At 40.3% G+C, this 14,481-nt stretch overlaps 1 protein-coding gene across 1 annotated transcript in view; it reads right to left on the bottom strand.

Moving 5' to 3' along the window:
• Nucleotides 1–1,507: 1,507 nt before the first annotated feature.
• dnah9 (dynein, axonemal, heavy chain 9) overlaps nucleotides 1,508–14,481 on the bottom strand; it is a 586,329-nt gene continuing 573,355 nt past the window's right edge. The window contains exon 69 of the mRNA XM_072242702.1: nucleotides 1,508–2,343. Coding sequence (XP_072098803.1) covers nucleotides 2,116–2,343 — 228 coding nt within the window. The 3' untranslated portion in view covers nucleotides 1,508–2,115. The remainder of the gene's footprint in view (nucleotides 2,344–14,481) is intronic.

Below are 14,481 nucleotides of genomic sequence, written 5' to 3'. Positions count from 1 at the left end.
CACTGAGAGGAACCCCAGATATCACCCCCTTGCAACCATTGACCCTTTGTGCTCCAACTCTTACAACCCTGGACACTTTGACTTTCCCAACATTAGTCATCTTCATTGCCTTCTCCATCTGCTCTTCAGTTTTACATCCTATCAGCAGGTTTCCATCTCCTAAAATTCTCGCATGGTTCATTTCCCCTACTTGTCTTCTAAAGATTTTTCTTAGCTTAAGTGGACCAATTTTCTTTACTCCCCCTTCCCCCTCAAATCTTATCACTATGTTTAGCAATTTTGCCCTCGGGCCCATCTCCTCAACTTCTCTTCCCTCACTTTCCGATCCACCTACACTAGACCCACCTCCTTTCTTTCTCTTCCAACCCAACATCTTCCTGTTCTTAGTCCCTCTCCCCACCTCTTCCCACTCACACTCCGTGCTATTGCTGTCACCATCAGTCCCCTCCCTGCCACCCTATCAGAGTTTGCAAGGGACCATGTACGAATATCGTTCCAGACCTATACAGGCCGTCGGTCAATATTCCTACAGAATATCCCCCACAACACCCCACAGCCAGCAGCTAACTCGTAACTCTGGCCCAGTAGTTGGAGCTTCCAGCCCAAAGCCGCAGACAGCCCTGGCCGCAGGCTCAGCAAACACGGACGTAAAGTACGCATTAAGGACCTCACCCACATTTTCCATATCCAATCAAATCTTCCATCCTTGAGTTGTCCTACCCTCTTGTTCTCAATATATAGAATGCCTTGAGATTCTCTTTAATTCTACTGCCCAAGGACTTTTCATGATCCCTTCTGACTTTACATAGTTTTTCTTTCTCTTCTTGGCTAAAATCATCACCTTTCTCGACATCAAAGGCTCTCTTACTTTGCCATTCTGTCCTACCTTCTGACTAGAACATACGTGTTCTGTACTCTGTGCAGTTAGACTTCAAATGATCTCATTTGAGACGTGGGCTTGCCCAAAAAAACAACAGTTCCCAATTCTCCCTAGTTCCTGCCTAATACTCTCGTAATTTGCCCTGCTCCAATTGAATACTCTCCCACCAGGTCCATCCTTATCCTTTTCTATAGCTATCTTAAAACTTAAGGAGTTGTGGTACTTAACCTAGGAGTTGTTCCCTAGCTGTTCACCCACTGAAAGATCGGTCACCTGGCCAAGCTCATTTTCCAGCACCAGGTCCAGTACAGATCCTCCTTTCATTGGACTATCTACATATTAAATTAAGAACCCTCCTGGATGCACCTAACAAATACTGCCCCATCTAAATCTCCTGTACTTAGAAAGTCCCAATTAATGTTAGGGAAATTTAAGTCCCTATGACAACAACCCTAACTACTTCCAGCCACAACTGAAAGTAGTTAGTATTTGTTGAACTTCTCCTGATATAGGGTCCTCAGATAGTGAATAAAACAATGGATGCAAAGAAATCCAGTTGGTTTCTTATTAGCTTAGGTAGAAGTTCTGAGCAGTTTATACTTGCAGAAGAACATTATAAACCCTTGATCCTTCTCTACATTTATACTACAACTTTTATCTTGGCCATACATTCTAAATGTTATCAAATCATTGATTTGCAGCTTCCTTAATTAAATATTCATACCTGCTTAATTCATGGAAACTTAAAAGTTGTGAAGGTAAAATAGTCAACTGTTCCATCACCAGGGTTTATACCATCCAAGAACCCTCATCTTCACACTTTACATAAACTGGTGCCAACATACTGTGTTGTATTTACTCATTAATTTCACAGTGTAAAATCAGCTGGGAACAAGATCCAAATGTGTATCTTACATATAAAAAGAGAATTAGAAATGGCTCTTTGTTAAGAAAAAAAGACATTTCTGGTGACATGTAACAAAATACACTTCTGCAGCATCAAGTTATATTTGTGCATAAGTCAGACTGAGAAATCACAAATTCAGTGGAACGTTTTGTCTCTAGTTTACAAAGCAACATTCTCTATTGGTGATTTTTTACATTAAAAGAAATAGATTAACTATTATACCTTAAAAAAATCAATTTAATCTTTGTACTAAAATAAGTGATCTATATCAGATTGTATGAGTATTTTTCTGTTGAGTTATTCTATAACAAATGTGCAAACTCTTGGCTTAAATCTGCAGGAGGAGTGAAACTCCAGCCAACACCCATTTGGATGACTTTTCCTTGGTTTTCAAATTAAAAGTCCAGACAAACGTAGGGCCTCGAAGACGTGTTTTATAAACTGGACACGGATACACATTCCGAGAATCCTGCTTGTCTACAGGAATAGCTTTGATGAAAATCACTGGCATTGTTGGGGTCAGTTCCTTCAAACGAGCATCTGTAATAATTCCAGCCTGTGAAGGATAAAACACAGTTAAAAAATATGCAGCTGAAATATATCACCTTATATAGCAAGTGAATACTGGTAAGAGTTAAATTGGATTTTCTGACAATTAAGTACATGAATTTGTTTCTTGTTCAACAACCACAGGCATTTAGAGAAGTAGACTCTCTTAGACCATTCCGTCCTTAGGTCTTTTCTATATAATTTCCTGTACTACAACAGTGATGACATTTCCAATGCACCAAATTGGCTGTAAGAGCTCTGGGGTATGCTTATGTGACACGATGCACTCTTTAAATGGAAATCTGAACTTGAATTTGATTTTTTTTTGTATGCGATACTCTCTTCAAAAATACATGATTCCCCACTCCTGAAGGGATGACTTAGATCAAAGCTCAGTCTACAGCTTAAGAAGTGATCCTTCACCCAAGTTGTAAGCATTTAGTCAGGAAATGGATTGTTCGTTGCAGAGTGTTATGATTGCTCTAAATAAAGACAAACTTTTTATGGGATAGAATATTTTATTAGTGAACTGCAGCTCAACTCTGTGCGCAAAACCCAGTTGCTATCATAGCTTCCAGTTTCGGGTGAACCCTTTGCATTGCCCACTGGGAACCAAAACTCTTTATTATGCAGGCATAACAACACACCATTGGGTGACACATGACAGGCATCTCAGCAAAGCTGAAACACATGGCATAAAAGGGAAATATTGTAGACATCACTGATATGAAGCTGGTTAATTAACAGACACCAGTAGGTCATGATGAATGGCTGGTTTTCAGATTGGAGGAATTTGAACAGTGGCACTCCAAGGGATAAGTGTTAGGGGTTTTGTTTTTTAAGTTTATTAATGACCTAGTCTTAGGCTGCATAAAATAATTTCTAAATTTGCAAATGCCACAGAACTTAATAGTATTATGGACTGTGAAGACCTTCGTTATAAATTGCATCAGGATATAAATTCACTGGAAGAAAGGATAGATATCTATCAGATGAAGTTTTATGCAGAAAAATATGTGCTGATAAGTCTTGACATGAAGAATGAGGATAAACACTATGAGAAGTACTGTTTTTAAAGGATGCAGGAATGGGAGTGGGTACTGATGGTGTATGTGCACAAGTGATAAAGTGGCAGGGCAAGATGAGAATGCGATTAATAAGGCATAAATAATTCAGGCCTTTATCAATAGAGGCATAGAGTATTAAATTTGAGAAATAATGCTGAACTTTATAGAACACTGGAAAGGCCTTAACCGTAGCATTTTGTTCCATTCTGGTTGCCTCATTATAGGAAGGATGAAAAAAAAGCATTAAAGGACGACCAAAAGGATTTACAAATAGGATATTTTGTAGGATGAAGGACTATACCCATAAGAATAAATTAGAGGAAGCTGTGCTGTATTCTCTAAAGAAGAGAAGGCTGAGGGGAGATTTGATGGAAGTACATAAATAATTCTGAATCTGGAAATAATGGAGGGTGAGAGGCTGTTCCTGTCAGTGGAAGGGCTGAGGCCAAGTGCCCAGAGGAAAGAATAAATGAGAAGGGTATTGGAGAGTGACATGGAAAAATTCTTCTTTAATATATAAAGCAGCCTGCAACCATGGTAAAAGTAGAATCCAATGAAGCCTTGAATAAGGAACTGGGTAAACATATGGTGAGGAAAGACTTACAAGGCTACAGAGAAATGATTAGGGGTTGTGACTAGTGAACGGTTCTGATAGCAAACGAGTAAGAGCACAATGGAATGAATAACTTCTTTTATGCTATAACTGTTCAGTGAATCAATGAAGGCTACTATTTATTTTCTATGCTGACTTATGGATTGCTTTCAAATAGAAACAGCTCCACACAAAACGTTCAAGCTAATGCGTAGTTGACATCATTCCTTTTAGGCAGAGATTCTAAAATACTACTGCTGTGTGTTTCATGTGTGTTATGGCCAAATATGTACATAAATTCAGTTTGTATTCTGGCTTAGTTGAACCTTTCTGAAATGGTGGTTAGGCCCTAGCTGGAGTATTGTGGTTAACAGTTTTTGGAAATTCAGCAACTAGGTTTACAAAAATTGCACCACTTGTATAGGACTTTAGGTGCCACAAGTGGAGCAACTATGTCTGCTTTGGTCAAGTAAATAAGGAGAAACTACTTTCAGTGGTAAAAGAAACTTAAAATTGACGACAACATTTAAGTTAATTAGCGAAACAATTAGAGACAACATCAAGAGAAAATACTGGTGCAATGTGTTGTTATGATTTGAAATATAGTTTTAAGTTAGATTCATAATTTCCTAAATAACTTGCACTGTTTTTATACAATGATTATTATACTAGTAGAGGTATGAGGAATGGATAGAAAGATAGGATTAAATGGAAGATTCTTTCAACATGCCAACAGAGTTATAAAAGGCTGTATGAACAACCTTCAAAGTAGTTACAATTGGCTGAACTGACAGCAACAGCAGTCAGCAGTCTCTAAGTTACCTTCTGGTACCTATACATAGTACTCAATTATGATATGAGATTTTACTCAGAGCCAGAAGTGCTGCATGAGGATCTCACGTCTTAGTTGTACATGTTGACCAACAGGAGCATCAATGTAATGGTTTACAGAACCCTGGTATGAGAGAACTGGTCATATACTGGGTATCATTCACAATGCCTGTGTTAGGAATAGAGACCTCATTACATGACCTCACAGTCTGCATTATAACACACTGAAACGCAAGCTGTATATGAGGCCACCAAGTTCCTATATAAAAAAATAAAGAGCATGTGCCGTGAAAGTGCATTCTACACAGATTACTATTAAAATGCCATCCATAGTGTACAGAACTTGGGTCTTCATTCTTCATAAGGAAACTGCCAATTTTGTAACATCAGACCTGACTAGATTCCTCTTCTCCAACAGTTCTTGGAAACGAACATGGCCATATTAATAAAAAAGCATCAGATTGACAAATCATACTTTGTGCCTTAATAATTATTGATCAGAATCAAGTTACATTGAGGAGGAATTGTTTTAATTTAGTTACTTAATATCTGCTTGTTAACATTTCCAAGTCAATGCACTGAATTTTGGGTTGCTGTAAAGTCTAGATCTAGTCACACCCATTAATTTGCCTGTCATAACATTAAATATAATCTTCCTACTGATTCAGTATATAATTACATTACATAACCCACAAACCCTAGCTTTATAGTTCCATAAGCTTTATAGTTCTCAGGAAATCAATTTTCAGTAAACCTTTCCAAAGGTGTGCATTTGGGCATTAGCTAATGGTAGAGGCTACGTGCCTCTGGTGAAGGATAAACCTGCAACCTTGTGGACAGTGAGGAAATGGTCGGAGGAGGCTTATGAGGCGCTCCAGGGTTGTTTTGAGGTGACAGACGTGCAGGCACTCTGTGAGCCACATGGAGAGGATATTGATGGGCTCACAGAGTGCATGACTGGTTACATCAACTTCTGTGTGGACTGCAATGTTCCGACAAGAACTGCCCTTTGTTATTCAAATAACAAGCCATGGGTATCAAAGGACATTAAGGACATCCTGAACGCTAAAAAGAGGGCGTTTAGAGATAGAAATAGGGAGGAGCTGAGGGCCAGGATCAGGGAAGCTAAAGACAGATACAGGAGGAAGCTTGAGTGGAAACTCCAGGAAAACAACATGAGAGAGGTCTGGAGTGGAATGAGGACCATCACTGGGTTCCAGCAAACTAGCAACAGAGGAGCTGAAGGCAGTGTGGACAGGGCCAACGAACTTAACCTATTCTTTAACAGATTTGACATTGTGGCCCCTGCCCATTCCCCATATGAGTCATCTGTTGTCGGCCCCCAACCAACACATATTCCACTCTCCCTTCCTACCCCTCCTCACAGTCCCCCACCCTGCTCACATGACTATACCCCTTCCCCACACGAAACCACCACGGTGGGCTTCACAGCTGAACAGGTGAGAAGACAGCTGAAATGTCTCAACCCAAGCAAGGCTGCAGGACCGGATGGTGTCAGTACCAGGGTGCTCAAAGCCCATGCTCCTCAGCCATGTGGAATATTTCACCATGTCTTCAATCTGAGCCTGAGGCTCCGGAGGGTTCCTGTGCTGCGGAAGACGTCCTGCCTCATCCCTGTGCCGAAGATGCAGTGCCCCAGCAGCCTCAATGACTACAGACCGGTGGCATTGACCTCCCACATCATGAAGACCCTGGAGAGACTTGTTCTGGAGCTGCTCCAGCCTATGGTCAGGCCACATTTAGATCCCCTCCATTTCGCCTACCAGCCCCGACTAGGAGTTGAGGATGCCATCGTCTACCTGCTGAACCGTGTCTACGCCCACCTGGATAAGCCAGCGAGCACTGTGAGGGTCATGATTTTTGATTTCTCCAGTGCGTTCAACACCATCCGCCCTGCTCTGCTGGGGGAGAAGCTGACAGCGATGCAGGTGGATGCTTTCCCGGTGTCATGGATTCTTGATTACCTGACGGGCAGACCACAGTACCTGTGCTTGCAACACTGTGTGTCCGACAGAGTGATCAGCAGCACTGGGTCTCCACAGGGGACTGTCTTGTCTCCCTTTCTCTTCACCATTTACATCTCGGACTTCAACTACTGCACAGAGTCTTGTCATCTTCAGAAGTTTTCTGATGACTCTGCCATAGTTGGATGCATCAGCAAGGGAGATGAGGCTGAGTACAGGGCTATGGTAGGAAACTTTGTCACATGGTGTGAGCAGAATTATCTGCAGCTTAATATGAAAAAGACTAAGGAGCTGGTGGTAGACCTGAGGAGAGCTAAGGTACCGGTGACCCCTGTTTCCATCCAGGGGGTCAGTGTGGACATGGTGGAGGATTACAAATACCTGGGGATATGAATTGACAATAAACTGGACTGGTCAAAGAACACTGAGGCAGTCTACAAGAAGGGTCAGAGCCATCTCTATTTCTTGAGAAGACTGAGGTCCTTTAACATCTGCTGGACGATGCTGAGGATGTTCTACAAGTCTGTGGTGGCCAGTGCTATCATGTTTGCTATTGTGTGCTGGGGCAGCAGGCTGAGGGTGGCATACACAAACAGAATCAACAAACTCATTCGTAAGGCCAGTGATGTTGTGGGGATGGATCTGGACTCTCTGATGGTGGTGTCTGAAAAGAGGATGCTGTCCAAGTTGTATGCCATCTTGGACAATGTCTCCCATCCACTACATAATGTACTGGTTGGGCACAGGAGTACATTAAGCCAGAGACTCATTCCACCGAGATGCAACACAGAGCATCATAGGGAGTTATTCCTGCCTGTGGCCATCAAACTTTACAACTCCTCCCTTGGAGGGTCAGACACCCTGAGCCAATAGGCTGGTCCTGGACTTATTTCATAATTTACTGGCATAATTTACATATTACTATTTAACTATTTATGGTTTTATTACTATTTAATTATTTATGGTGCAACTGTAACGAAAACCAATTTCCCCCGGGATCAATAAAGTATGACTATGACTATGAACTAAATTCTTCAGTGTTACCTTCTCCTCTCAAATAATCTTCCAACAGCTTACCATAAAGGTAATATCGATGTGGTTAATACTTTGGAGAGAGTCTTCATTGCTTTTATAATCTAATAGTTTATTCACTTCTTAAAGTGGAGAATGGAGAATTGCAAATTGAGAAATAAACCACACGTACATATATACCTGTCAAAAAAAGTTTTATCAGCTCTTGCCCTTGATGGGATACTTGCCAGCCATCAGACAGACTGAAAAAAAGTGTGGCTGTTAGGAAAATCATGACATACACATATATGCACACTGATAAATCTGTGATTGCAGAAAATTGGATTCCCTGTTTTAGATATGCGCACAAAAACATGCTCTCAAATCAGTAATCAACTTCTTCAGACCATGTTGAAATCTCAACAGTTAAATGATAAAGTCACGAGAGCCCTTAAGATCATGCAGCTGTAAACTTTAACTCTCATCAATGGCTGCCAAAGTAATGCATCAACAGTTGGCCAACATTCCTGGCCTGTAGGAAATTACATTTATTTCTCCGCATCTAAAGTAGTACAATTGAACTGTCAAGGGATGCGACATTGGCATCAGTAGTTCAGAGACTGCAATAGCATATTTTTCTTGAGGCTAACATATTTATATCTCATGGTACATCTCAGCTAGTGCCAATATGATTCAATATTTTTGCTGTGCATGATGACAACCATGATCTGGTCTGGACTTAATCAAAGTCAGTTCAGGCAAGACACATTACTGGTTTAACACTGGTCATTCACCTCCATCTTCGGAGCTCAATCAAATGATGACTCCAATTTCTTGCCAAAAGCATGATTATTCAATATAATATGAGTAAGAATATGCTATAACTCACAGTACTATACATGTAACTATACTCTCATTTGATAAGGTCACTGTATGGCTCCTAGAGGGATCATGTGAAACCTCAGTTGTACAAGATAAATTGTACTAATGAGCACATTTGTATATTTTGTGAATGACCATACTTAGAGTCTGAAATTGTAGAACAAGTAACATAAAAGTAAACTGACCGGCCGTGAAAGATATAATTGCATTTAGGTGAAGCAAATACTGGACAAACTCAGCAGCATCTATGGACAGAGATACAGAGTTAATGATCCAGGTTGATATGGCTTCGTCTGAATTATTATTTCAGATGTCCACTATCTGCTCTATTTGGGTTATGTTATGTATACAATATATTTTACCACCAAAAGCAGCCATTGCCTTGGCAACAACTTTAAACAAGTATAAGCCTGTAGCTCATTAGTCCCTCTATCCACAGCGCCAGAATGTAAAGGCATCAAAGTTAAAATTCAACTTGAAAATCTACATGAAATAGATAACAATTTCAATATCTTCAATCATTTGATCAGATCAAAGTATTGCCTATAAATGCTGATTTGTCATTTATCTGTAAAGCTTTTTCTACTCTAATTGGTGTTTGTGCATTATAGTCACTGCAGCCTCACTCGTATCAAGTCAGTTCTCTTTATTAAGCTATTTTGAGGTTTCCTTAATAGACATTAACAAACTCACTGAAGCTTATTGCAGAAGTGGAAGTATAACTCAGCAACATTTAAATCATAATTTACTTGTACACAAGAATATCCCTATAATAGCATTTTAGTTGTGTTAAATAAAAACAATGGCAGGATCTGGAATTAGATAGTATGGCAACAGACTACAGCAGCCATAATTCAAGCTCCCAGAGCAAAACATGAACAGGATTTGTATGTGTTGTGCTGGACAAAATTCCATACTTAAAGATTGTATAAATATCAATGTAGTTATTACAGCTCGAGGTGCCAAGAGTTCAGAGTTCAATTTCGGTGCCAGCTGTAGGAAGTTTGTATATTCCCCCTGTGAGCACATGTGTTTTCTCTGGCTGCTCCAGTTCCCTCCTACAGTTCAAAGACATACTGACTAGTAGGTTAATTGGTCATTGTAAATTGTCCTGTGATTAGGCTAGAATTAAATAGGGTAAAATAGGTGGGTTCCTGGGCAGTGAAGCTCTCTGAAGATTTGTTTTATTTATGTTAAGATACTTTCAAAATCTACTCAGAGTGCACTGTTGGTTGTCCACTGGGTCAGAGTACTATACACGATAGTGAAATTTAAAGGATTAATGGTCAAATAAATATAAGCCATATATACATTTTGGTATAGTCAGGTACAACTAATTAGTATCCTTCTATCAACTGAGGTTAAATCTTACCAGTGTAAAACATCAAAGCCAATTTATGCACCACAGTTGGTGGACAGACAGCCCTTTCTGACCCCATTTAAGGTAGCCTGTTACTCAAGTCATGTATGTTCATGATTTAGGCAAATGGTAAAGTGATGGAGATTAAATATAATTGGAAGTATTTTTCATTGAAATGTATCGGTTATGTTTCCTGATGTATATCTCAAAATGGTGAAACGTTTTGAAGATGATCTATAGAGTTGGCTTGGCTGCCTTGAAAGATCAATATTCCCGATGTCACTTTGTCAGGAACAACTTGTGTATACTTTAAAGATTTTGCCCTCGGACAGTACTGTACTGTGACGGGGAACTGAATTACCCCTATTAACTGTGCTTTTGAAAAGAGAGAGAGAGAGTTATTTAACACCAACAACTTGTTTTTAAAAGAGAGAGAGAGAGAGAGAGAGATGAAGACTGCTCACAGGTTGTTTATACTTTCTTCAAGGACATGGCATGCTGGTGTATTTCTTACACAGAGAGAGGAAGGAGGAGTTATTTGACTGACAGGTGGTGCCCAGCACAAGAAAATAAAATAGGAGGTCAGATGATAGACCTCAGACACATGTTTTGGACACTGAATGAGCATTGTTATGCCTGCAGGAAAAGTGGGTTTTGGAGGATCGGTCAGGTGGATCAATCCGTCGCTCTTGCAGTGGAAAGGAAAGGGGTTGACTGGTGGGGAGTTGTCCATGTGTCCACCCTTGCCTGGGAGGAAGCTCCACCACAGAAAAACTGTTCCCCCTTGTTGAAGTCAATCGGTGACTTTTAAAGGATTTCAGAGGACAACGAGAAGATCGACGGCGTCAGCTCACCTGAAGACTCAAATCTCTCCCTCTCTCTCTCTCTCCATCACTACTCAACTAAGTACCACGAACTGAACTGAACTTTACTCATCATCGTAAAACTGTATCTTTTTATCCCTAGACTTAAAGAAGTTTGATTTTTATACATATATTTCCACACTTACTGATATACTTACTTATATATATAAAATCAATACTGTATTGCGTAGTTACTAATAAATATTATTAGTTAATAGTAATACTGGACTCCAAAGTGCTTTCCATCTCTGCTGGTTCTTTATTCCCGTCACGGGGTACGTGACAGTACTAAAATTTTAGGCACGTACTTATAACTTGGGTGCTAAGACTTTTTCACAGTACTGCAGCAATTTTATGTATTCCAGTGTACTGCTGCCACAAAAATAAACAAATTTAATGTCATATGTGAGTGATGATAAACTGGATTCTGATATGGGTTTCTATTGTGGACTGAGAGTGGGAAGGGAGCAGGGAGAGGGAACATCATGGTTGAGAAAAAGGGAGGGGAGGGATCATAAGAATCTATCTGCAAACAGAGTTAGAAAAGCAAAAATAGTAAAAAGACTCATCTAAAATGTGCTTACCTGAGTGTGTGCAGTATCAGCAACATTAGAAATGAATTGGCACAGTAGAAATAAATTGGTATGATCTGATAGATATATGGTTCCAAGGAATTTGATGTTACGGGGGGGAAAGGAAAACATGACAAGTAGGCAGGGCAGATTTGTTAATAAAAGATGAGATCAGTACTCTATTGTGAAATGTTGCTTGTTCAGCTGATCAAGATATAGAGACTCCTTCTGGGTCTAAATACGAAACAGCCAAGGAAAGAAGTCACTGCAAGAAGTCACTGCTAGGAGCAAGCTATAACCCCCTAAATGTAGCTACTGTGTAGCATAGAGTATAAATCAATACATAATGCCAGTTTGAAAGAAAGATATTGCCATAATAATAGACATCTTTAATCTTCATATAGATTGAACTATCAAATTGACGGTTAGCCTTGAGGATAACCTCGGTGTATACGGGGCAGTTCCTAAGGATCCAGCCAGGAAACATATAGTTTTATTTGATAATCTCTTAATTAATTGTCTCTTAAATGATTTCCTAGTTTTCATATTCTGCTTGAAAGTGAGAAACTGTGTTGGAAACTGGATTTACAGACTTAATAAAGGCAATTGCAGAGTTGAGCATAATGAAATGTGAAAATAGATTAAAATGCAAATATAATTTTACTCAACAGCAAAGCAGGTTCAAGGCCGTTTAAACTTATTTATCTTCTTGTGTACTTGTCATTTTGCAGATCTTGCAGTGAGATTTCATCGTAGATGAATTTTGCACAATAGTTAGTGTTACTTGTTGAAAATTCTGCCCTTGAAAAAAGTACTTGGACATACAAAAAACCTGCCAGATATTCACAATGAATTTCTTAACATGTCTTAACTTATCCAGAAATATGTGTAAAATTGCTCTCTTGTATTAAACTGATTCTCAACTGCATGGCATTGATTTTATTTGGTGGTATAAATGACATTTAGGGGAAATATCTCACTGATGTAGGTTAATAGATGTCAGTTTGAAAAAGATTATGAAGTATGATACATTGTGAGCTCCAGTCTAAAATTCCTATTGCAAATAAAATGCTGAAAAGGAAGATTAAGAGTCAGGCAGGGCACAGAATCAGGCCTCTTAGCCCATTATGTTTGTAGCCCCCCTGGCCACCCTCAGGGTCGCTCGGTTCGCTGTCGTCTAGGGAAACAGCCTCGGCCCCACCAAACTGGGTAATTAGTTTGTGTGGATGCTGTGTGAGGTACCCCACCCCGCCCAAATAGCAGACAATACACCAGATGCAATTAAATGATATACAGTTTATAGATATTACTGGAACTATATAATTGAAAGAGAATAAAATATAAAAGGAAAATTAAAGGCACCACACTTATCAAAGTTCAATCTCTTCATGCACAAAAACCGTTGGAGCTCAAGGACCTTCTTCTTCACCCTGCGACCCCCTCGGACCACCTCGACCGGCCGCCTGGGACCAATAACGGTGGTCGACCAGACGCTCCACACGAATCTGTCTCCGTCTCCTTGCCGAACGTCCCGCTCGGGGTCTGACCCCGTTAGCGGACTCACAGCACCTCGTCCATCCTCTGCCTCACTCTCCCGCCTTCTGCCCCCAAAACCCCCTCACAAACAGTATCTTCAAATACACCAAAACCATAACTACTATCCCACTTGGTTAATAACGTATTTCTTATCACCCTCTAAACCACAACAAGCTGCTAGCGCAAACTTTCTCAGCGTTTAAGACAACAAAGCCGCATTCCCCAGATTAACATAACAAAGACGCCATTTTAATTAGCCTCCGCAGTAACATAAAAATCGAAACCCCCCTTACATGTTCAAGGTAGCCTCCAATTCATCTATAATGATCCCAATTGTGACTCTGCTATGCTTTGAAATTTCTATAACCCTCTTCCAATAGTATATTACATATTGAAAATGTATTTCTTATGTATGGTGAGAGGAGCTGTATGCATATTTATCCAGTATTTCAACATGGGGTGGTGCATTTGCCCAGCTGGTAGAGCTAGTGTCTCAAAGTACCAGTAACCCAGCTTCAATCCTGATTTTGAGTACTGTCTATGAGGAATTTACAAGTTCTCCTTGTGACTACCAGAGCTTTAGTTTCTCCTTTCTCCTGCATCCCAAAGATATGCAAGTTAGTGGAATAACTGACTGCTGTAAATCATCTTTAATTTGTAGGTGATTTGCAGAATCTTGGAGAATACAAAATGGGACAAATGTAGGTTTAGTGTAAATGCGTACTTGGTGGTCAGCGCCACCTCAATCAAGTCTGTTTTCATGCTCCATCTTGTGATAGCTCAATGACAGATTTGCTGATTTGCTGATTTGCTGACATTGTCTATTGTGTCCTGCGTGTGTCCGATACAGCATTCTCCAGATTGCTGAGGCCATCATAAATTGGGGAACTGCTTTGTCGAACACCTCCACATTTTAATTCCGATTCTCATTCTGACATGTCAGTCCACGGCCTCCTCTTCTGCCAAGATGAGGCCATCCTCAGGGTGGAGGAGAAACATCTTACATTCTGTCTGGGTAGCCTCCAATTTAATGGCATGAATATTGCTTTCTCCTTCTGGTAAACAAATTCCTCTCCCCCTCCTCGATTCCCTCTTCTGACCACTTCTCACCTGCTTGTTACTTCCTCCTGGGCCCCCTCCTCCTTCCCTTTCCCCACTGGTCCACTCTCCTTTTCTGTCAGATTCCTTCTTCTCCAGCCCTTGGCCTTTCTCACCCATCTGGCTTCACCTATCACCTTCCAGCCTTTTTCTCCTCCCCCCAACTTTTTATTCTGGCATCTTCTCCCTTTGTTCTCAGAGCTGAAGAAGGGTCTCAGCCCAAAATGTTGACTAACTATTCATTTCAATAGATACTGCCTGACCTGCTGAGTTCCTCCAGCATTTTGTGTGTGAAACCTTACTGAGCAAGCCATGGGAGGAGCATAATGCTTAGAGACATCCAGAAAG

Source organism: Mobula birostris, chromosome 24, assembly GCF_030028105.1.
Source record: "Mobula birostris isolate sMobBir1 chromosome 24, sMobBir1.hap1, whole genome shotgun sequence".
NCBI lineage: Eukaryota > Metazoa > Chordata > Chondrichthyes > Myliobatiformes > Myliobatidae > Mobula > Mobula birostris.
Note: the sequence above shows the minus strand (reverse complement) of the source record. Positions and strands in the feature narration are given on the sequence as shown.